A 25,807-nucleotide genomic window follows, 5' to 3' on the forward strand; every position below is an offset into this window, starting at 1 on the left:
GCACATCTCAGCCAGACCAACGAGAACGTTGTACTCTCATTGCCTTTCCATCCCCAAATTCTCCCAGTTTCCCGGTCTTAGCAGCCAAACTATGGAACGCTTTACCAGTGAATCTTCGATCAGAACCATCCTTTTGGACCTTCAGAGCCATAACTAAGTCCTGGCTCGCCAACAAGAACTCTTCCACTGCCTGACTCTTCTTCCATTGCCTCTTCACTGTAGCTTTATCTTCCTATGTTTGCCCTCTGATCACCATGTTACCTGGTCACCTGCACTTATTGTCATTATCATGTATGTATGTCTATAATTTGTTGTAACCTGCTCCAAGTCTCTGGCGCCAAGTGGGTTCGGCACGCGGTAAAAATAAAGAAACTAAACTAAAGTGCAGTCCACGAGCCTCTAAAAATTTGGAATAGAACACACCATTAGTACCGCAAAACACTCAGATTGCAAACATGGAGGTCTGCAGCACCCTACCCAGATACCAGGCTTAGCCAGGCTGGTGACAAACAAGACAAGATATGGTCCTTAGAGCAAGACAGGAGAATGACCTCCTTGTACTAAACCCAGTTGCAGAACCAGAGTCACTTGCTTTCTTATTGAGCACAAGCTTAGTCTTTCCTAGCCACACAGAGGATTTAATTAATTGTCCAGCGAGAGATCGGAGGGTCCAAACACCAGCTACTTGTAAAATAGGTGGTTAATATCACCGACACAGGGGATGTAAAGCTCAACCCTCCTGCTGATAGAAGGTGCTCCCATCCCCAAACCTCACTAAGTGACAGAAGTTCCTCTGACAGGTTAATGTGGTACAAGAAACAAAAACGTAGGCCAAAAGAACAGAATGAGAATACGTCAACATATGCAGCACTTCATACAAGTTTGGAAATCATCCTGTGGATGATGGAGAGGGGGCCTAGGGAAAAGTGTATTGAATGGGTTCTTCCACAAAGCTAGAAGGGTTTGCATTTCATAAGCGAGAGTCCCAAAACTTCCTCCAGTCGAGAAAACGAAGGCCTCTACAGTGAAAAGAATAAACCATAGCTAGGTTGCAGAACATTGGTCTGCTGCTCCCAAAAAGTAGATAAGCAAATGTGTGATGTGCAGAGCAGAGGCTTGTGAAGAGTGGGTATTGGGCCCATGCCTAGAGTAACCAGAGGTCAGCCTGTGGTGGCGAAAAAGAAAATGGGTAGAGCAGCAAGGAGGATGGAGAGGGGCAGGAGGTGCAGGTAGTGCTGTGGGCAGTTGTTCAGAGTGATCAGGAATGAGTGTAACATAATAGTTTCTGCCTTTACATGGAGGATATCTCACAGGCGGTGGATCAAACATGGGGCATTACAGAAGAAGTTTGTATCTAATTCAACAGGCACAGTTGTTTCTGCTCTTTTCCCCCATTCAATATGATTGTTAAGATTGTTTGAACTGCAAATCGTTTGGCAGTAAGCTTAAAGGCTTATTTGCATTGGTAGGTCTTTTGCGTGTAGCAATTATCACTACCGAAGGTGCATACCACGTGCAGAGCCTTGAGACCATCTGGTTGTGGCTTGATTTCACACCTCTGAAGAAAAGAAAAAAATAAACTGTGAAAGATCCATACAAGGCACATTATTAGGTCCTACTATTATGGATTTAAGATATCTAGTTCAACTTCACAGGGGACAACCTGATGTGGGCAAGTTGTAGACCTGTTTGTGGGTGGGAAAGGCATCACATTTCTGGCATATTTGACACCTTGGGTACCCACCTAGTAATGGCATTAGTGGATGCCTTGGGCCAAGAAAGAATCTGGGGACATTGGGGACCAATGTTAGATATTTGAAGCAAAATCTCAAAGCTATCACTGGGACGGCATTGAGTGGCACGAATAAGAATGACTCCCATCTAAAACCAATGACCTGCAGGAATGTATCACTAGCGTGGGGTGCTGGCAAAAACGTATCCTGCCACTCTTTTTCCACATTACTATTTCAACGAAGAGAAAGGACAGGTAAGAGGTCCTCCCATTACATGAAACGTGATCTCAAATACCCAATTGAAAGTGCCAGAGGGGAGGCAAAGTGGGTAGGTATGATTCAGGTCTTTGCAAGGCACAGCTTATGCATGTCTGCTACAAAATACATTTCGAGAGTAGAACTGGTAAACTTTAAAGCTTTTTCCTGAACAGCATAGATTTAAGAAAAGTTCCAAGGAAAGGCGGGTGTAATAAATACATTTTAGAACATTGTGAGGATCCCACAATTGCTCTGCGTCTTGCCCGGTCAGAAGGTGTGTGGGTGGGGAGGCGTACTGGTGTGTGATGCACTGGCTTCTCTTGTGCTTTTTCTGGAATCACTTGCTGTACAAGATGTTCAGTCCTGTGTAAAGTGCAACAGATGTCAATGCTTAAGAGGAAAAGAGAGGGGACAAGATGGCTATGAACCCACCACTTGAAGAGCCTGTTCTCTGCCTGTGAAATACTATTTTGGCACCATGAAATGGTCACGAGGTGAAAAATGTGAAGGAAGGATATGTGGAGGACAGATTGAGAAAGCAGAGATCAGACTGAGGTTTAGACTAGATGATGTTAAGTCACAGACTGCCCTCCCACTGAATGTGTGAAACCTAAGTGTGTTCTCCCGATTAGACCCCAAGAATCCCTTATTCAGGTGGGAAGGGCTGATACTCTCAAATCCCAACCCTGGGGGTGGACGAGCGAGGAAGGGAGAGAGGATCACCTGGGTAGGGGAGCTTTGGGTTATGCTCGGGGGAATGCAACAGGTGAGACGCAGTATTACACCGGGGAAGAGAACAAGGACTCCCCCCTTCCACCCAATGAATCTCCCTTACCAGAATCCAACAACCCCTCTGCATCTGGTGAACCTATTAGGAACCCAAACCCTGTTGCAGTGGGAAACTACATCTCCCAGAATCCCTATTTTTCTGTTGCCTACCCAAGTACTCCCAGTCATTCTTCTCCCCGTCCCTCCGATTATTTCCCAAACTCCCAGTCTACTTTGACAAAACACTACAGTTCCCACAATCCCCCATATTCATTTCACAACAATAATCCTGATCATTCCGTCAACAAACCTCCAAATTATTATTTTACAGATTTTTCCCATTCATTTCACAAACCCTACAAATCTCACCCTTTCGAGTTTACCAATGCCACCTAGGATGAGGGATGATGAACTAAGAGTTAGAAAGAATCCACATGGGTAGTCAAGGGTTATTACCTATGAAAGCCTGCCATGTTGTCCAAATGTTGAGGTCAGGGAAAGTCAGGAAATTACCGATAACCACACACACCCGACTTCCCTGCCTCTTCCCCATAGGGATAAAAGGCGGAGCATATGAGCAGTCGGAGCAAGGCCTAACGCACAAGGAAGTAGCTATTCCAGGACAGCAATTCAAAAGGAGGAGAAAGGCAGCATGACCTGAAAGACCATCAAGGAGGGAGTTGCCCTTGGCCTTTTCAACCCAGACCCGTGAAGCCTCCGACAAAAGAACCGTAAGACTGGGAATCTCAGCTGGCGAATAGTGTGACAGATGTCAGTGGTACATGGAACCCTCCCGCACTGATAGCCAGGGTGGGGAGATCCGGTTGCCATTGTGGTACCGTCCTTGCCTCCCAACTGCAAAAACGCTAACGAGTTCAGCACAGCCAGTGAGTCGGAAGAACCGGCTAATGGGCCGGACTGTGTTAGACTCAAGGTTGCAGTGGCAACATTAAGATGATTAAGAGATAGAGGTCTTTTGTGAACAAACTTAGTACCAGAGGTAGAGTGGTTCGGCGCCACGTGGGCGCTTGTTGGGAGGTCTCCGACTGGTACCCCTCTCCTGAACGAACAGACTGTTGAACATAAAGGGTAAATAAATTACAAGTACCATGAGGCCTTAGGGAAGGCGGACGTGAGGTGTAAGGTGGTCATACACGGGTCAAGCAAAACCCCTTGTACAATCGAAAGTCCTTGACACGTTAGAGGTTTTGACGATAATAGAATTGTGAGCCCGACTGAGGGAATTGTGAAACAGGCGTTTGCGCCCGGCGGAGGGGAACACTGTGCAAACTGGTTATTGTGAATGGACATGACCTTGCAATAAGCTATCAGCGACTCAGAGAGACGTGAGTGCCCTTCGGAAGGCTTTGTTTAAAATTGGCAAGTGCTGTGGAAGGTCTGAGCCCGGGTGAGGGGGACCCAACTAAAAGGTGGTTGTTTAAAAAGACATTGAGACTCTTGAACATTACAAATAAGGAAATTGTGATTGAAAGGCGATAGTCAACCAGACTGAGGGACGTCAAGAGAAAAGTTTTGAAGAAGCTAAGTGAACAACATTGTGACAAGTATGAACCTGACTGAAGAATGTCCACATGGTTGGTCTGAGCCCGATTGAGGGAGGCTAATCACAGAGGAGGAAAAGGGCCCGGCTGAGGGGGATCCAACAGTGAAGAGTACTCGCCCCACGTTAAGGTTACGAGAAGGAACTTTTATTTTGTTGTTTTGGCGTATCAGGCCGCCTCAAGCAAGAGACTTTGCATGAGAACAGACTTGGGCACAGAAGGCACTGATATAGAGAAAAGGAACTGTGAGCTTGTGCCGGAGAAGCCCAGGAGTGTGCTGTGCTCAAGAGTTGCGTCTTGTCCCATGCTAAAAACGTGGGGAAGGGAGACCCTGGCCATAAAATCCTGGCTATCATTTTGTGAACACTTTTTTTCTTTTGTGTGAACATTATCCCACACTATTTTGTAGCATAGCGGTAAGGATTGACAATAGGTTTTCTTAGTATAGGCCCTTTTAATTTGACTAGACTGCACTAGTACTGTATTCTTATTATTTGATGATCATAGCTTGCTCACATCTTAGATTTAGGTTTATATCAGGCATGTATCTCACCCACTTTACAGTTTAATAACACCCTTAACTGTGATCACTCGTGTCGGTCTTGCTTTGATACCATGCCTTTCTTACAGAAAGGAGTGGTCTTTTACAGATGGAGAGGAATGGAGGGAGGACAGTCTACATCAGTGTGTGCTATTTTGGGGGTGGTGTAGTGCTATGACATACATTGTATGGATAGAATGCAGCAGAACCTTAAAATGCTCAGCAAATGAAAGGGAGTGGGGGTTAGTTTAAAGGATGATTTCTTACAAGAAGCAAACAAAATAGTGTGTCACGCGTTGGATTTCACAAAAGGCCACGGCAGAGATGAATACCCTGTGCAATCTACACATTAATTGTAGATTTATGAGCCGGGACAGCCTAGGTGAAGAGTCTTCCATCATCACTGCAAATTCTTTGAAGGATGAGCAGGTTGGATCACCTAGAACTAGCAGGAGTCCGTGCAAACCAATGATTCCCAAAACGAATAGGCTACTGGACGAACTGCTTTGTGCTAGATGGTGTAGAATAAAGGTTGTGTCTATTTATAAAAATGTAAAGGAAGCGAGCAACGGCTCGAGTCCCCTTATCAGTTGAAACCAAGTTGAAGGAAGATCGGAGTATCAAGATTTTAGATAACACTTGAATTTAGCCGATCAGTGAATAGGAAATACCATCCACTACATCATCGCAATACAGGTTGCAGTACAAGCTGAAAAAGGAAAACTACCTACCAATTGTTAAGGAAAACCATGATAAAATAAATTAGATGAAACCCAGCTGCTTATACATTAGCAGATTCACTTTTGACAATGTCACCGTTCACTCAGGAAATCTGATTTACAACATAAAAAGCAACAAGCTCCTTGTCATCAAGGCTTGAATTGGAGGAGGCTTTAAAAGCAGTTAAGACATTTGGGACAATATTTAAAGTACTGACAGGAAAACTGAAAAATAAAAAGACTATGCGCCTAAGAGAAAGGATCATCTGTTATTTAAAACCCCTTGCAAATAGTCAAAAAAAAAGACTGGGCAAACAGGTGAGACATAGCTGACAGCAAGCCCCAGCAGAGTGGCGAACCAGCAATGATGTCATTAGAATAGGAACAGTCTTCGGTGTTGACTGTTAAAACATTCCTGTTCTCTCCAATCAAAATTTGGTCACTGCACGGGTGATGGGGGTAGTCTTGGGAGACCAGTTACCTTTCCGATTATAGAACGTGTTGCCAGACAAATCATAGCAAACTGGCATATATGGGGTAGGATGCACTGCAGCAGATTCCACAAATACCATGGGGGAGCACCCAAGCGGCCAACTTTATTTTAAACAAAACAAAGGAAAAATATGCTGCGAAAACAAGCAAAGTGTCCGATTTTAATCTTGCTATTCTTTGCAAGGTTTTTTGTTTCATGTAAGGAAAACAAGATTATAAGCAAGAAGGGCCAGATAAGGGCTGTAGGACTAAAGTAACTTAACTAGGCAGAGATTACGACTCAATCATATTTGAAAAAATATATTGGTCTAATATATAAAGTAAAGCCTGCAACAAAGTGTCTATAACTGAATTTTGGGAAGCAACTACACACTTTGCCCACAGCTTACAATGTTTCAGAGGTAAACGTGAGACAAGGATAAAGAAAAGGAGTACTATTGGATTTTCAAAAAAAGAAGATATCTCCAAACTAAGGAACCGCCCAGGAAACTGCAAGAGTAAGCAACAGTAAGCCACTACAAAACATACTGAAGGAAAACTAGTTCACCCAGGGTAATAAAAATATTAACTGGGTTAGAAAACTGCAACAATTGGGCATCAACAGGGCGGAATGTAAGAATTTACCAACGGATTATCTTGAAGGAAAAAAAAAAATCATGCCCATTGTGGAAGGTTAGCATTAAAAAAAAACACATCAACCATTTCTCAGAAACAAAGAAGGTTGAGTACAAGTAATGAATAAATGCAAACAGACACACATGCAGGATAAAATACCTGTTGGCTTTATTCCTGCATTCGTCAATCTGGTTTCTGGGGCAATCATTTGATCCCTTAAAGACTCTTGAAAGCTTATATATTCAATTGCGGCCTCTATGCCAAGGCTTCCAGTTTGCCGCAGAGCTCGAATTACCATTTCCTAAAAGAAATGAGTAAAGGTTAATATACGGCCACTTACTTTTGTAGTGTAAAAAACTGCTGAAATGTAACATACAATCTAAAGGTCCAAGGCAAAATGGCAGTGGATGCTTAACTTCTCTACAATGCAGTTTCACCCCTCTGCTGCTGAACACTACCTCATCTATTGAACAATTTTAATTTCTCACTATGTTACTAACCATTTCATAATTACTTTTAACCAATAGAACACATGGCTAAATTGTCCAAAGTGTCCAAGTCATTATTACTGGCAAAACTGAAGAAACATTCATTGGAAGTTTGTCAATTTATATTCTTGCTATTCATTTTTATATATCAAATTATCAAATGTGTCTATATTGATGAAATATTGTTTTACACTTTATTTAAAAATAACAAATCATGCTTTTCTAGTAACAAACAGGTGACCCATAACCTAAATGTCTACATCACAAGGCAATCTGGCAAGAAAGAGAATCTTCTCTGATTTTCCTTGGGCTACCTTATCTGCACCTATAGAAGGGAACAGACTTACCTGAATAGTCTGCATAGCTTTAGCTATGCCTGCAGACTTTGTTCCAATGTATTCCTATGGGAATCTTCTACACCAACATAAACCCTTTTAAAGTGACTAAACGGGTACTTACCTGTATATGAACATGTGTCCTTTGCCCATTGTTTGGGACTTTGCAGTTTTAGGCCAAAGCGCTGGAACCTTAGCATTTAATGTGATTATTGTAATCTATTTTCACTCCCGTCTACTGAAAATGCAATGTTTCATTAATAACCAGCAGTTATACATTTCATTTATTGCCTAGGAGTGTAATAAGAAACCTTAGACTACCTTTTGGTGGCCCTCAGAGATGGGTTTCTTAAGTACTAACCCTCCTTTTTCCACCCTCCGTGCTATATTGAATGTATGGTGAACATTTGTAGCTTTAATGTTACTATGTGTATGAGGTTTAGGAATCACTGTGTATGTGGTGGCATAATGGGTCCCGATCATGACGTTATTAAGGTATGTTTCTATTATCTGGGACCTCTGTTTCCTCCACCCATTAGTCTTGTATTGTGCAACTGTAAGGTGTATTTCAAGAATCTGAACCGGTAGAGCAGTCAAGGCTTAGTCTAGGAAGAATGAGAGTAGGCTCAGGGGCCCTCAATGAGTCCACACAGTATGGCACACAACAATTCAATTTAGAAATTCAGTTATAAAAATAGTTCTTTATTTGAGGCCTTATGAACACAATGAAAAATGAATTCAGCCGGTATTCGCACCCCAGCGCCATATTTTCTACTTACCAAGTTGTTGGGATTTACCAGCTGACAAATCCCTCATTTACTCATGGGCCTCATGTCTCGAACGTATCCGGTTGCTGCATTCCATCCCTTTCCGTTTGCCTTTTGTCTTTTGTCTTCCCTCCTCCACCGCCTTTTTCTAGCCGATAATAAATCTTCATTCCCCTTCACGATTTTCCGTGACGCGGTCTCAGCGATCCACACCTCTGTGTCACTTAAAATCTAACTTTCTGATGTCTAAAGTCTCCCACATCCAATCCAGTCATTTTGACCACTCTTATTCTGTCGGCGAAGGACTGATTGGTTTCCAGAACAGCTTCCAACATGGCTGCCAGACACCATCTACCGTCCATACAAATTGAGCGGTCTAATGTTTTCCCTAATGCACAGCGCAGCCATTTTGCAGGCGTGCTCGGTATCAATCTTCGCTTTCGTTCAACGCAGCCAGCCCGTGTCACCAACCCTATTAGTATGCAGGGAAATACACCCAGGATACGGATAGCAATAAACCCCTTGCTGGGGGTGGAGGGCATTACCGCATCATGTAATGCCCCGGGGACTTCGTAAAGGCCCTCTGTAACTGAGGTCCTAGGCCATTACCGGACACGGTAATGCCCCCCACCCCAGCAAGGGTTTATTGCTCAAATATCATCACACAAAATAATACAAATATATACAATCACAATAGGTTCACCTAATAACCATCAGATAACTTAATCAAGCAAAGCAGGTAAGTAAGTCAAATGCGGTAATTGATGGGATCCAATCACAAGAACAATATCCTGATTTTTCTTTTTAAATGTATTTTATTAAGTTTGTGCAAGAATTCAGAGTTGGGTACAATATACTACAACAGTTATAACCATCCCAAGGTTTCCTCCTCCATACACATAAGTGCCAGCCAGACTACACATTGTGCATCTTCCCCTCTCTCAACATGAATCTACCATGTACATATGTCAATCCAAGACACCCCTTTACCCTATGAAATTCTCGTGTTCTAATCAGGCATTACAATTATGCTACAAAATCCTTTCATCCCCTTTTCCCCCCCTAACCCCATCCCAACTATACCCCATCTTTCCGATCTGTAACACATCTTCCCTCACTGTGGCATCAGATCCGGGGAGGTGGCGAGAACCTGAACAATATCCTAACTTGAGATGGGCCACTTAAGCTGAATGGGCCATTGTGTTAATGTTAATGTTAAAGGATATTTGTACCGTGCACTATCACCACTGGAGTGGTCCCCTGGCGCCTCTGAAAAATGGAGGGGGGGGGGGTGAGGGTGAGTTAGTGGGAGTAAGCTGGAAAAGTACAAGAGAGCAGTGATGTGCTGTTGGCGGCCTCAACCCGGAATTCCGTTGGCTGGGCTTGGGGCGTTTTCTGGTCGGTAGTCGTTGTGTGCTGCTGTGCGAGTCTATGTGTGGTTTGTTTTGTTGTTGCAGTGTAGTGAAGTTTGTGCGGATTGTTGTATTATAGGTTTGTGGTTGTGTTTGGTTAGAGTTAGAGAGGTGTATGCAGAGGGGTGAAATCGTTAGTGGATTGGTTAATTGGGCAAATTCTAGCAATCACAATTCTATGTGAGTGTGGCACATGCTGACATTTTAACCTATCTAGGTGCGACGACAGCTAGCGTTTACGATTATGTCTAGATGCGACGCCGGCTAATGTTCAAGATTACGTCTAGGTTTGGCACATGCTAACATTCACAATTCTTTCTAGATACGGCACAGGCTAATGTTCAATTCTAAGTGTGGCACATGCTAACCTTCACAATCCTATCTAGATGAGACGCAGACCAGTGTTCACAGTTTTATCTAGATGTGACGTGTGCGGATGTTCACAGTTCTATCGATATGTGGCATATGCTTACATTTGCAGTTTTGTCTAGGTGTGGCGTTGCTAGCATTCATAGTTCTGAGTGTGGTACATGCTAACAATCACAATCCTATCTAGATGCGGCGCAGGTTAAAGTTAGGAATTTCATCTAAGTGTGCCACATGCTAATAATCACAAACCTATCTAGATGCGGCGCAGGCTAAAGTTAGGAATTCATCTAAGTGTCGCACATGCTAACAATCATGATCCCATTCAGATGCGACGCAGGCTTAAGTTAGGGATTCCATCTAACAGATTAGGCTAATGGTCACAAGTCTTTCTAAGTATGCATTGTGTAAGTCTATGGCAGGCTATGTTCATGTAAAGGTAAAGTAGAGTGGCAGGGGCTTTCTGGAGTAGGGTGATTGTTCTAGAACCCCACCCATGCCACACACAGTTTTGTTGGTGTTTGTTCACTGCTGCATCCTTGGCTTCCCCTGTGGACACCTGCAGACACATCTTGGAGCTGCCAATGCAGGAGCTGCTCTTTGCCATTCGGGCCCTTAGCCGCAGGGGCCCGCAACAGGCAGAGGGCTGCCCTGGGGGGAGCAGCTAAGACCAGGGAACTAACCAGTCATGGGTGGTCAGAGGGCTGGGGGGCAGGCTTTGGGAGCGGACTAACAGGGATCCGGCGATACAAGGCAGCATGCGGAGCATGGGGGCAGAAAAAAAAGGCAAGGCCCAAGATTTTTCAGAGGGTCAGGAGGTTCCGAGGAGGCTCACCTGCTTACATGAGGACACCGGCCAAAAGTCTGTTTTTCACCAGCATGACTTCTCTTTAGAAAGGATGCAACGGGCAAATGGTGGTGATGAAGTTTTAAACCATTTAAAAGTTATTTAACAATTTACCAAAGGAAAGTTTTCTCCTCTCTTCCAGACCCAAAGCTAACACAGGGACAGGACACCTCACCCAGGTTCAACAACCAAAAGGTGAGGGGTGGAGGGACGGGAGACAAAGGAACATGTTCCCAATGTTATTCTATGGAGGTGGGGTCGGGGGGGGTCTTGAAAAGGAACACTGATGATACTTACCTCACAGACTAAGATTTGTGTATCGTCCAGGGGCGGGGGGCTTGATCTTCTGGCGTTTGTTCCACTGAGGAGTTCCGGGTTCGAGGATTCTTTCGGTTGAATGGAAATGAAGGTTGCAACACCTGCTGGTGAAGAAATGTAGAGTTCCACGATGCAGGCCTCCATAGGACACTTCACAGTATGGAAGGAGAGATCCAGCGACTATCACTGTTTGCAGGGGATGACAGGCGTCCTTCCAGTCACAGTCACAGCGGCTGACATTTGGGGAGAATGTGGCTTGTGGCAGAGCTAGCGACTACCAAAGTTCTACCAAAGTTCTGAGCTTCAACTCGGAACGCTGACTGTTCTGGAAAGGTAGCCCATGAGAGAGCTGGTCAGTCCACCGGGAGTTCCACAGACAATGCCGAAGGGTTTGAAGGGCTGGATCCTTAAGAAGGAATCAAAACTAGTTGGTCCCACTAGACCAAGGGCTGAAGCACCACTCATGAAGATCAGGCAGAGGAGCAGAGCAGGAAGGGATGCTTGGCAACTTCGGAATAGTCTTCGGATCTTCAGCCGACTGCTGCTCTTTGAGGGATTCTTGGCTCTAGCGTAGATCTGAAAAATAGCTACAGAGATCTTCCATTTATCTAAGAGTCGAGCTGGAAGCAAGTCCATGCCCACCAATGGGAGGATCTGCTTCATTCAAACAGCCTGTAGTTGTCTAATCGGGGACAACTATTGGTTTCACATCCGCACCAGAAGCAGACTTTCTGGCACCGTGGATATGGACTGGGACTGCACAGGCCCAGGCCCCTTCCTGAGCCAGATACACACAAAGACTCACTAGCCCGCAAAAGCAGCAGCTTTAGCGGGGAAGTGCATACCCATATAAGGAGTTTCATGAACTGAGAAGGCAGGAAGAAGGCCAAATTACAATATGGCCAAAAAACAAGCAAAACGTATTGTGGCACAGCCATTTTAGGGCACTAGCCAAGTTTAGTAGCCATACAGAGTGAATGCGAAAGTGCACACCAAAAATAAATCAAAAACTGTAAAAAATGTAACTGCTGCCTATAGGCACTGCGGCAGCTCAGAAGGAGGACGCAGAGACTCTGGACATTTCCAACATGTGCTTATTAAAGAATAATGCCTAACTTTCACTATCGCTATGGGGCATTTCCTACCTATATTACTAACTTAGGTGTTTGTCAGTAGTCAGTAAAGGTCCAAAAGGAGTAGGTCAGCTGACCAAACCTAGCCCTGACTGACCTTACCACTATTATAAACAAATAAACAAACTAAGGTCAGGAGAATAACTCCCTTTTACTGATGATTGCTTCTTGCAGTTGTCTTCTTTCTTCCTCTTGTTAATATGCAAGTTTTAAATAGCCTCTCGTTACTTTCTTTTTCAATTCACGTAGTTCTCAAGGGTACGACATTCATTCATCGACTCATTTATTTTTTTTGGTGAGTCATTTTGCCAATAAAAATATCTAATTGTTTTTGGAGGGGCGAATATAAGGGGTAGGGTGGTGTGTAGGGAATAAATAATAGGGGCGGGGTAGATTGGGGGGACCCCCCCCCCCACAATAAAAAAAAAAGAGAATCAGATTTTCTTGGGCAAATATTTTTTGGCAAAAAGTGCAGCGGAAAAAAAACAGAACCGTTCAAGATACTGTTGGCTTTTCTCTCCTCTTTAGAGAGGTCTTTCTTTAACCTTTCTCTGTGTAGGTCTTGTTCTCTGGACAATTATAGTTAAGCTCTTTACAGCCTGGCCTCTTTTGTTTATTATTTTACTTAGGGATTTCTCTGTCTTGCCATTCACAATGTTTTCTCTCTGTTATATTCCTCTATTTCCTTGTTGAATAAACGTGACAGTTTCCCTCCCCCTTCCCAGGGTAATGCTCCTCTTTTGTTCCCCTGCACGTCTGTTTGGTTTCCCGCCGTCCTCTTCTTGCATTTCTCCTTCTCGGGGTCTCAGTACCTCCACGGGATAACCGGACCGTTCGCTGCGATTTATGCTTGGTGGTGTCAGAGTAGTTGGATGGGTAGTCTACCCACCATCTTCTTGTGGTCACACCATCATCGAGGTTTGGGCTCCTGTCACCCCCATTTCCCCCTTGCAGCACACGCTGGGCTTGCAGCATTTCATTCTGCCATTCAGAGCAGACCTGCTCGTCGTGGGCTCCATGTCTCTTTCGCTCTGCCTCTGTCAGGTGTTCGGTATCCAGGGTGCCTTCACTGCCTGCGTATGCATCCCGCTCTCTCGCCTTTGTTCAGCATGTACTCCTTCAACGTACTCGCCCCAGTTAATTGGAGGTCCTTATTTAAAGGGGCAATGTTCCTTTCTTCCTCATAATGGTGTAAGTTAGCTTCCTCTTCAGTCAAGTCTCGGGACTTGAAACCATTTGGCATATTAGATAGTCCCATGTATGCCATCACGTGAAATTGTTTAGGAGTCCCTCACAGGCACGGGAGTCTTTGTACCCTAAGAGGGAGTCACTCCTGGAGAAGTCCCACATGCCACTACCCATAGGGAGGGTGTTGCTGAGCGGGCTCACCTACCTAGCCTCACAAGGGGGGCTCCCCTCTGGGGAGAAGGGGCAAATTACCTCAATTTGTCAAAGCACATATAAAAGTAACCACAAAATCCTCTGTGGGAAAATATATAGTGATACATACACAAGTATCCCCACTGCACTGTATGCAATATAAAAATACAAGAATTCAAAAGGGAACCAAAGTTGACCAATACTGGTAGTCTGAAGGACTGATCAGTTATCTCATAACATGTGAGCAATTGTTATCCCATAACATGGGAGCAATAGGCAAGAGGAGTTAAGCTGAAGGCTTTACTTCTCTGCAAAAAGTTACGACAGGATAAACAGAGCAAAAATAATGGGGTTCAATAGGAAACTATGGAGGGAAAGTTGCAAAAAGAAAATATTTCCTACCACAGAACGCCTGGAGACTGCTCTTGGGTGGTAGTGGTGTGTGGTATAAATAACACCTACCACCATGTAGAGGGAAACAATTAGTTTAGGAGCGTATAAGGTCTTAAATGACCATTACTGTTTTTATACATAAATCGAGTTAAATATAACACTATGAAGTGCTTTTTAAAAAATGAATCCAGATTTGATGTCTTGTTTAATAGCGTTTTCTTTAGCATACAATTAACTGTACTTCACTTCCAATTTTCCTTCCATCCTTCCTTCCTTGAGTACAGCCCGACTGCTCTGCCACAGCTACCACTAAGACTTTCCTTTTAGTTGGTATCCAGTTTCCCTTTAATTAGAAGGTTCCACATCCCTCACCAATGAGCTCTGCAATAATCCCAATGTAACTCAAAGGCAAACGCAGTCAAAAGGGGTCCGGAGAAATACTCAACCATGGACCACAGGGATCAGAGGATAAGTATTTTGATTAACCCAGCAGCACAGGGCACAGAGGAGAGTACGCATGGTAGAGGTTCCCAAAAACATGGCTCAGGAAATGGCAAAACGCCGAGTAAAAAATCTTGCAGGGTGGTTTACAGGATTAGGTTACCTAGAGCACTTGAAACCAGGATCTTTAAAGACCTAGACGACCCAAAAGAAGAATACATTCGCCTTCCATGAAACTGAAACTATCAGCCAGCTCAAAGGACAAAGAGGGACAGCTAACCAGTAGCATATGGTTCCAGAGAAGCAACTACGATGGAGACCCATGAGACATCCCAGACAAACAGCAAAGGTGGGTCAGTGTTGTCCCCACAAACCTTCTGGATGATGGGAGCTTTCTACCCCCAAGGTGTATGACCAAGGCAGTATTTCAGGAGCAGCAATAAGGACCAAAAACAGTCCCAGCATGGGTATCTTAGCCCATCCCATGTGGAGGCATAACGCAGTGGGGGTTTCTGAAGGCTCCCTTCAATCGCATGTTGCCATTGCCTTACATTGCCGGTATCCTACTGTGCTTCACTTCTTGCTGGGGCTACTGAGTCTCCAATCTGACAGTGGAACTCTTTTGCAGGTCTCCTCTGTTATCACCTGATTTTGTCATACTTTAACTCGTTAATTGACTAAACAAGTACTTCTCTATACAGAAAAATTGTTCTTGCCACCACCCTTTGGGTCTTTGTGGTTTTAGGCCAAAGAACTGGAAATTCAGCATTTACACCAGATTTTTTATTTTATTAAGTATTGGTATTACACTCCTGTCTGCTGAAAATGATATTACAACGTACAACTGCTGGTTATTAATATTAATCTGTGGTGGGTTTGCAAAGAATTCACCCCCTCTACTCCCTTAAGGTGCTACATTCAATGTAAGCTGCAAATTGTTACCATTCATGTTACTATGTATTAAAGGTTTAGGAACACTGATTGTGTTCTAGCTTGGTGTTCAGTAAGATTTTCATAGTAACGGTAAATCTTCCTGACCTGTGTCACCCCAGAACTTTTTGTTTTTAGTGGCAAATTATTTTTTCTCATACCCGCGAGTGGGAACCGGTTTCCAAACTCACAGAATCTGTTACTCTTTTTATGGGTGTCATTTTTAATCCTCTCCACATTTTTTTTTTTTTTTATAAGTTTTCCTCTGACTATCTTTTGGCAATAAGTGCCTATTGTTGCTGGGTTGCCCTAGGGGCTCCCCTTTAAATTTCCTCTGGATAACCTTGCAAGAACTACACTTCCCAAGGGTAGAAAGGATCTTTTACATTTTATTAGCTAAGACCAGCACCCCCACTTTATGTGGAGTGCTGGGGAGGTACTGAGTATCCCCTTCCTCATTTTAAATGTAACATGTATGTTACGAGGACAAACGTAATTTTAATGGCTGGAGGCAGTGAACCTTTTCATCAATTCAGTGAACCTTTACTGCAGGCTGTTCGTACAGCCCCGGTAACAGCACCCATGGGTTATCATTTGACCAAAATGGCCCCCGTCTTGTTTTTTCACCATTTTAGTGTTCCTTGTCCTTTCTTGTTCCCCCGACATCCAGGGTGGGAAATTCCAAGGTAATATTTTTATCTTCGGCAGGATTTCTGTGGCCTCCCCACCCAGAGTGTCTGTGAAGGCAAGAAGCGAGGGAGGAGTCCAAAACTCTGAAGCCCTTTGTTTCCCAGCCCGAGTGTGATATTGCAGTTCAAACTGGGAGGCTAGCTGGCTGTCCACCCCCAAGTTTGAATGTTGCACGGCTGTTTGATTGGCTGAGTTCCTGCATAAAAGTCCAAACCTTGAAGCTGAAGAGGTAGTCGACCACTGGAACCAAAACTGAAGAGGAAGACGTAGAATTTGCGACTGAAACAATTTCCAGCGACCAGAGAGCCTGCTGTGTAACCGGAGGCTGCTGTAGCCCTTCCATCCAATCAACCTGGGGACTCTGGAAACAACGACCCTGACCCAGAGCCTGGTGAGTCCCACTAGACTCAAGAAGACCTCCATTTTGAGCCATCTCACGCAGTGCTGCCACCTTGCAGGACTGTAATACCCCACTACCCTGGGACAGCGAGCCCTTGTGCAGTGCACGGTCTTCAGAATTCCAAATCTCTGAAACTTTGTGGCCATCCTTCTGGATCTCCAGAGGCACGATTCCAGTCCAAAATGTCTCTCACCAGAGTGCTGGACCTTTGCAAACAACGAGAATCCGACCAGCGATATTCTGTCTTCTTCTTTGCTCCTGAAAAAGGCACCAAATCCATAAAGCCGCACCCAGCCGCGAGGAAAACCGTGAATAGAGCCGTTCCTGTGATGCAAAAGTCCTGATCAAGGAATTCAACGACCAGGTTTTTGGCTGCAACAAACTGGTTTTTGGCTGCAGATCCTGAAGTCGTCCTGCTGCAAAATCTTCTCTGCTGAGGTAGTGTGCTGGCTTGGGTATTTACTTGCCCTAAGTCTCTTGTGATACCTGTGTACTTTTGGGGTGTTTTCTGCGATAGTCCTCTCGTCCAGTGCACCCAGGCCCCTACTGGAATCCTCTTAGGGGCTCTTCTCTGAAGCCCCGGGACCCTCAACTAACTCTAAAGTAAAGTACGTACTTGTTATAACAGTCTTCCTTAGGAACTTTTGCTACTTAAGAACCTATCCTGACCTGCCTGTAAAGTTACTTACTTGCAAAAGAAGTTGGTTGGTAACTCAGAGTGAACAGTTACAAAGTTATTACTTACCATCGAAATGTTCTGCCATTCTGAAAAGTATATGTAACATCTTTCTTTCCTTAGAAACTGTTTCGCCATTCTAACAGAAAGTAGATGCATGGTTATATTACTCACCTGTGATTTGATTGTGCCACTTCCCAAAAGTAATGCTGTTGGTTTCACTTCACTATTCCTGTTAGGATAAATGTACGAGTATCCCTAACTGGGTCTTGCTTCCCATGACTTGCTGTTAGCCTGTCCAGAATAAGTCTGCATTAGGTTTTACCTACCTAGAATAACTTTGAGTCATTCATAAAGTATAACACTGGGTTTTGCTCTCCCTGGTCTGTTGTAGACAGACACAAAAACAGTCTTAGTACCTGCCTTTAAGTTACTTATAGCTCCTGTAAAAAGTGTATAGGTGTTACTTACCTTGAGTATAACGGTTATCCTAAAATAAGTTATTATTGCTTCTCTTGGTCTGTGAAGTGAAAAGCAACTGTAGTTGAATATTACACCCCAAGGTCCATCTACCCTAGAATAACTGTTATCCTGAATCGTTTATAAGTTTATACTGTTACTATAATCTGTGTTTCACATCAGAAAAGTATATTGTCCAGTTCAGTTGATATTACTGTGTGATTTCTTGTTGGGGAGAAGTAGTGAATGAGATGAGGTGATTAACTATCAGGGCACAAAATGTGCACTCGCCAGTAGCCATTAGCGATTGATATTTCACTTGTGGCAAGTAAGAAACGGTGTGCTGTGTGCATATAGATAATTGAGGGGACAAGTGGCTTTTAATAACTGGCTAGCAACTTGCAAAGTGAAACTACATCCCCCGTATCTAGATCTTCAAGGCTTCGTGCAAAGTGGGACCATTACTGGGTTGCCATAATCAGAATATACTGGGATTGGTAAAATCAGATTATACTTGCATCAGAAATTGCTGTGGAACTGTTCAAATGGGACTGCCTTACTGGGAACGTAACAGAATGGTCAAACTCAACAGTGAGTTAGTCTAGCTACTTTGCACAAACTGAGATTCTACCGGCATTCTCAAACTGTCAATATACAGCCATTGTGCAATAACAGATAATTTTGCATTTATATAGCGCTACGAACCCTCAGGAATGTGAGCGCTGCTTATTACCCACGGTGTGTGGTGCTCATTACACTAGGTTTGTCAAACGGGGCACATAGTGAAAAGTAGACTTTTTCAAACTAAGTGTACAGTGATGTTAGGGAGTTCTTTTCACAGCCATCTATTGAAGGGTGTGAAATCATCTGTCCCAAGGGTAAGATAGAGTAGGGTTCCAAAATAAAATTAGACCAAACTCAAAATAGTTGGAGATGGCAGAGCTGTCAGGCTTTACTCGGGAAGCAGAGAAAGAGGGTGCTCAGGTACAGTTAGCCCAATTAAGCAATCCAAGAGAATATGCTACAAAAAGGTACGCTAAACAATATTACACTATTGTGGAATACAAATTGAAAAAAAATATCAGATCAAATAAGTGTGTTGGGGTGTGCACAAAGCGCAGAAAAGCATAGTACTTACGTCAGACCCTTCCCACTCCTGGACATTCTGATACTAAAGGAGGTATCCTTAAGCAGGCAAGAAAATACATACACACATCCTCAAATCAACATGCCAGTACATGGGTTGAACAATTGTTCGCCTCAATCTCTACTATATTACAAAACCGCAATAGTTAAAAGGAATGGATGTTACATATACATACAATCTTTATACAGAGGGTGGGAAAGGGTTACACAATTACAAAACCGGACCAGAGGACTGTTGAAATAGATTTCTAGATTATGGCCTGGTGGACAGAATTTAGGAGGCCACCCTAGTTATAGTGAACAGGATAACTGAGAGGTTAGTCAAAACCAAATCGAGGTAGCAGAGGAGAGCAGTGAAGGCTATTCTCAGGAGAGCAAGTGTAGTCCGGGATCCACAACGAGGCCACACAGTTAAGCACACAATAATTCCATTCAGAGAGGTAAGCACAACAATATATTTATTCTATGCCCAAAACACACACTAGAATATGTAACAAGCAGGTGGCAATATTGTACAAAATAATTAAACATATTCAGTGAAAAAAACTTTGTAAAAGGGACGTTATGATTACAAGTAAAACCGAAAACACCCAGAAATTCGCCAGTTATGGTAAGCTAAACAACCATGACTTATGCCACCACCGTGCACTGCTAAGACTAACACCAGGACATCAACAATGACATCACAAATGTCCTAGATGACATCACTGATGATGTCACATATGAAATTAATTTTGATGAAAAGTTCTTACGAGGTGTTGTGTTTACAACTTTGGAAACAAGACATTAGGTGTGATCAAAAGACCTAATATGAAGTACTTGATGTATTAAAGAATGTGCTCATCTAAACAAAATATTATATTGGAGTGTTGTAAAGAAAATATAGAACAACCAATCAACTACCCCTATCTCATTTTGCTGTGTACCAAGCGTGCCTTTACAAAAGCAGTTTTTTACTCCCAACATCTCATAGCCAAATTCAAAAATCACTTTTTTTTTTATTAAAACCAAATTTTATTCAAAACATCAAAAATATTACTAAAAAACATTCATCACAATTCAAAAAAGATGTGCACTTTCCACAAGCCACACATACATAAAATATGACTTTTTCAGTGCGGTATTATATCCAGAGGTGGGGTTAGTAAGTGACATATATATGTATACAAACGCCTATGACACATTCCTTGTTTTCATATAAATTTGTGTCGTTTTTTGTTAGATTACATTGTTTATTTGTAGCCATTGTTAAAGCACAGGAATGATCAATTATTCCTCTATGGTGGGATTGTTGTTTTTAATCCCCTGGATTTGTCTACATTTGTTTCGGCAGAAAATATAAATTAGACACTATCCGTAGTGTCCATTTTCCTCTTATAGCCGTCTTCAGGACAGATATATATTTCTTTTCACGGAACAAAATCAATACTTTCACCCCTTTCGTAGTTGCACACACAGACACTGTGTCCTGTGTTCAGTCAGATTGGAGTGTTTTCACTACTTGTGAAGAATATATATCATCTTCTGTGCGTTGTGGGACTCGTGTATTTTGCGTCTTCCACAGTCGGTAACTCAACGACCAGGTGTTGTTTTATGGTCCTTAATAACTCAGCTTCTGTATGTGTCAATCTTTAGATGCGAAGCTTGTTATAAATTATTGTTCAGCGTCGGCTGAAGAGTTGTTTGAATGTGGGCGTTGTTCATTTCTGGAAACCTTGTGCAATGTTTTTATTCTTTCCTTCACACATCAACTTCGCTGTGTTATTTTGACACAAATCCAACCCCCCTTTGACAAAAACTTGTGAATCACCCATTCTATTCAACGTGTTGTTGTTAATGCAGGAACCTAATCATACATAGACACAAGCCATGGCTGCTGCATGCATCAAAGAAGTGAAATATTTTTTATCTAGTCATTTTGGCTATTAAAATAATTAATGCTACCTTATCGTTTTGAGTAATGTTGAACATGGAGTAAATACCTAATAACTGAAGACTTACTACATACTTTTAGTACAAACAATACATATGAAGACCTGCAATGCATACAAATGAGAGGCACATACAGGGAAACTAAAGTAAGGTAGAAGGAAACAACATCACTGGAAAATGTCAATAACATTAAAGTTAATCATCATGTATACAAATGAATTGTGTGTTTGAGGCCTGCGTTTTGCCCCATATATGTGCACAAAGAGTTGAGAGCAAACCCCAAGGAAAGTACTTTAAGAACATGGAAGGTTAATGTCGTATATATAGCACCTTCTCAATTTTAATATTTTGACTGTCAGTGAACAAAAAAAAGTGGACCTGATGTGTGATGTCATCGGTGATGCCCTGGGTGTTAGTCTTAGCAGTGCTCGGTGGTGGTGTGAGTTATGGTTGCTTAGCTTACCATAACTGGGGAATTTCTTGGTGTTTTCGGTTTTACTTGTAACCATAGTGTCCCTTTAACAACTTTTTTTCATAGGTTACCGGTGCACCCTAATTTGTTACAACTTCCTAATATCATACTCACCCCCAATATATCATCCTTTTCACGCAAACTTCCTAATATCATACTCACCCCCAATATATCATCCTTTTCACCCAAACTTCCTAATATCATACTCACCCCAATATATCATCCTTTTCACCCAATCTATAAAGTTTCAAGTAAAAACGGTGCCATTCCCCACCTCCTAGTAACATTCTAAACACTTCTATCCTTTCTACAACTACACCATTTTTTTGTCTGCCCACCTTCGTGAACGTCTGACGTCACTGCGGACTTACCGAACAGCATCACATGAACGTACGTCTGCATGCATTGTTCGCGAACGCGGCCACGCTTCGCAAACAGTTCTACACAGCATTTTCAACCAATCATGGATGTTTCAAGCAGCTCCTAGACCCATTCTTACTCATTTTCCATTTACAATCCAGGAGAAAGCACCTGCGTGAAAGAGTATTGGCACACCTGGTATTGAAATTCAAAAATGGCATCAGCCATGGCCATCCCTCCTCCCCAGGGGGGGCCACCACCACCACCAGCTCAAGGGCCTGGCAAGGGAAAGGGCACAATATTGCAGAGGATGATCAAGAGGACCAGGAAGATGAGATAAATACTACCCTCCAGCACCCAGAGAGAATCATGGGTGTGGCAGTCCTTTTAGAACGTATGAGGGGTACCAAAGGCTCAAGCTACCCAAGTTCAATGCATTGAGTGTGGAATCATACTCCGTCGCGGACAACATGGGCAATACTCTTTTGGTACCACCTCCATGCAACACCACACCCACTCAACCCACCCAGGTTCTTTGAGAAAGGCTGTTCCTTTCTCAGGAAGTAGTAGGCCGTCCTCCGCGACCTCATCTTCCTCAACCGCTACTGCCACCACACAGGCTACTCCTGTGGGGCAGAAGATCTCACCAGCTACCTTGCAAGCTAAGAAGGAGGGTGTTAATCCATATCTTTCCAAGATAACAGTACACTGTATAGACTGAAACATGCCACTCTGTCCTCCTGTACCTCCAGATCTGTAGTTGGTGCCCCTTCCCTCCCCCACATTACTTCCTAGCCTCTCCTGCAAAAAAAATAAAAATACAATCAAAAAACACAAAAAAAGTTTCCTTTAGGAACCACGTTTCACAGTTAGAAAATAGAACAAAAATAAAATAATCTTATAGACTCCATCTACATTTTTCAGTAAAGTAATAATGGACAACTGTATGTATACCGGAGAAAGAAGAAATATAAAAAAGAACAGAATCAATTTTCCGTCCCAAATACTTTTCTCTAGCATACAATAAGGACCATCATCCATGGACCTTCATGACTACCCGCGGTCTCCGCAGTCCCCTTTCCAGGCCATGCATCATTATAAAGACCTGGATGGCATGTGCACACGATCGCACAGGACAGCCCTTTTACCCTTTTTACTTTTATGTTCCCTAACACTCTCTCATTTCCTGCTTTCGAATAGTCACACATCCATCCAACAATCACTTCCAAAAACTCTACATATAACCCTATCAACATATTAAACTGTCACACACCAACTGCCACTTAATGCTTCAGAAATCGTTTGCATCTCCATTTCCCTTACATATACAAAAAAACATGTACATAGTGCTGCTACAAATGCACATGTGCATTGTGCAGCAGGAGAAGTGCATGAATGGAAGGGGGAGTAGGCATGGCCAACTGCTTGTAATGGGAGCCCAGGAGGAAAGTGCCAAGGGAAGCCAAGGCGGAAGACCACTGCCTAACTGCTGCGGCAGAGCAGACCCAAGGGTTGGGTACACAGCTGCCAGGCAGTAGACCCACAAGGTCAGTGCTGAAGGGGGGAGGTGTACTGATGTCGACTAGATATAGGGCCCGATACCTGTGAGGTTCACAAGGAACCAGGCCACCAGTCTCAGTGGCAGTGGTATGAGTTAGCAGGGAAGGGATCGAGGGAAGCGGGAAGAGAAAAGCACTTTTGAGAAGTTTCCGGAACTTAAGGAAGTCCAGCTGAAGTCTGGGAAGAGTGTGAAGGCTGTTCCAAAGAGAGGCACCGGCCAAAGAGAGAGACATGCCTTGTGCTCTCTCTGTGTCAAAAAGCGTTCGACAAGGGAGTATTTAGGGAGACGAAGTTGGAGATAGAGTGGTCAGAAGCCCCAGAAACCCTGGTCAATGATACAGAGAATCTTCATTTTCATCCTTGAGGCCACCAAAGCCAATGTACAGATTTTAGGGCTGCAGCGATACAATCTCTGGGTTTGAGGCCAAGGTTAAATCTTGCAGGTCTATTCTGGATTAGCTGAAAGGGGCATAGACAACAAAGGGGGGGTTCAGAAGGAGGCTATTGCAGTAGTCCAGCCTAGAGTGGTCAGGGCTCTAGAGATGTTGAGCTTTTGGGGGAAGGTGAGGACCAGTATATTGCCTGTAAGGATGTGAAGATGAAGGTGGGCCTTTTTACAAGCTCCAAAACGGAAGTTTCAAAGAAAGCTGTGTGTCATCAACATAATACTAGAAATGAGAAGAGAAGATCAGGTGATCCAGAGGAACCAGGTAGATATTAAGAGCCACAACGATAGGAGAGAAACCTGGGGTACGCTGCAGATAGAGAGTGAGGTGGGGGAGTAGAAACGGCCCAGTTACAGCTGGGAAAGGGTGGTTAGTAAGGAAAACAAGTCAGACAGTCCAGTGCCCTTTCTGTGATACAAATGGTATCATGTAACCATTAAATGAGGATAGAATGTTTGACCATGTTCATGGCGGAGGAGAGATCAAGAAGCACTATCCTCAACTGTACTAACTATGATCATAAATACCATATACACTTCAATTGTATCATTCAACCATATTACAAATACAGTATACTCCCCTATAGTACCTATAATAACTATACACATATGACTATACTGTATGTGGCCAGTGACCAGATAATACACCTTCAAATAACAAGACTCGCCAAAAAACCCTCCCAGCCCCCCAAATCCCAATAACCTCAGTGGACAGAAAAATTTACGGCGGACTCGGGAGCTTCGGTGCAGCTTTTTTCACCTATAAAAAGAGCCATCAACTTTTTTCCACCCCCCTAAACCCAACCATTTCCAGGCCCTCTTTCATCCACAACATAAGCCCAAATATATTGTACATACTTTCCTCACCGCACTGTCCGTGAACAAAGGATATGATCCACCCATCCAATATGGTGACCATTTCTTAAATGATGACGCACCTCACATTTTCAAACATCCAATCAGCATACGCCTCTCTGTAAAGTTTGGTGACCATTTGTCGAACAACGCCAAAGTTATAAGCTGCCAAAAAAGTACCATTTCTTTAACTTGAGCAACTTAACAAATGATATTACCACTCATTATATAAACTTTTCTCATGAACCAATATAGTAATTTCTTATTTTGACAGAAATGGCAATCGCACTTCAGTGGCTAGAGGAAAACGTTCCCAAAAAGGAAATTAGTTTGTACTGTGACAAAGCACTCTGCATGGGTGAGCAGTTTCAGAGTGTTTTCCAGGCTGCAGTCAAGGTGCACGAGGAACACTGCCACCTACTTTAGATTGAACGCACGCCCAGCATCTTCCCCCATCCACCTGCCCCTCTGTTTGTGGTTGCTGCCCCTTCCCTCTGTTCCCACTCCCACCTTACCTCTCCTACAAAAAAAACAAAATCCCCCAAAAATATAAAAGCCAGAAAGGCAACAAAAAAGGTTCCTTTTCAAACCACCACAGTTAAAAAATAGAACTAAAAACAAAAACAAAAAATCAAATCACCTTTTGCAGTCTACATAGTCCGCGGACAGTACAAGGGCCACGGACATCTGGAAAATTCCAAGCGTGGGGGGAATTAAAATCAATTAACTTGTTTTTCATTCAGAAATGGTGGCTCTTAAAAGAACCGTTTAAAAAAAAATATATATATTATATACTAAAGAAACAAATGTTCTACTGAACTTCATTTTTTCTAATGTTTTCAAAAACATCTATTTTTTTCTGTTTTTTATTTACAACTCCTCTTCCGACATATTTCACAGATTCACAAAACAAATTCAGTGCATTTTGGATATTCAAAAGAAAAATCTGATTTCCGACATCAGCAAATGCATTGCATCTCCTCGAAAAATATTTACACCATCCAACTTGATATTTGCATTATCAAAAGATGCCTTTCATAATCCAAATAAAAACAAATGCACCTTTATTGACATGCTGTCTAGCTTCTTCCATTTCAGAACAAAACAAGTTTAGAGGTCTCCATATTTGACTTTTAGATTTCAGACAAAAGAATCTTCACAGCTGGAAACATGTGCTTCATAACAAACTGTCAAGATCCTGCAGTCACATAGCCCAAACAACTGCCTCCACAACGCACAATAATAAATATCTGGCCCTTTAAAGTGAGGCATACTCTTACAGAACGGTAATAAAGTCGCCCACTTTAATCCACA

The 25,807-nt window shown here is 43.0% G+C and overlaps 1 protein-coding gene across 2 annotated transcripts in view; it reads right to left on the reverse strand.

The window, feature by feature from the left end:
* Nucleotides 1–25,807, reverse strand: part of LATS1 (large tumor suppressor kinase 1) — a 659,187-nt gene that overhangs the window by 479,192 nt on the left and 154,188 nt on the right. For both annotated transcript variants that reach the window (XR_011268115.1, XM_069607721.1), the window contains exon 3: nucleotides 6,848–6,989. Coding sequence is in view for 1 of the 2 variants with exons in the window: in XM_069607721.1 (XP_069463822.1) it covers nucleotides 6,848–6,989 (142 nt within the window). In the remaining variant the exon portion in view is untranslated. The remainder of the gene's footprint in view (nucleotides 1–6,847; nucleotides 6,990–25,807) is intronic.

The sequence above is a fragment of the Ambystoma mexicanum genome, chromosome 4q (genome assembly GCF_040938575.1).
Source record: "Ambystoma mexicanum isolate Mex_15411 chromosome 4q, UKY_AmexF1_1, whole genome shotgun sequence".
Taxonomy (NCBI): Eukaryota; Metazoa; Chordata; class Amphibia; order Caudata; family Ambystomatidae; genus Ambystoma; species Ambystoma mexicanum.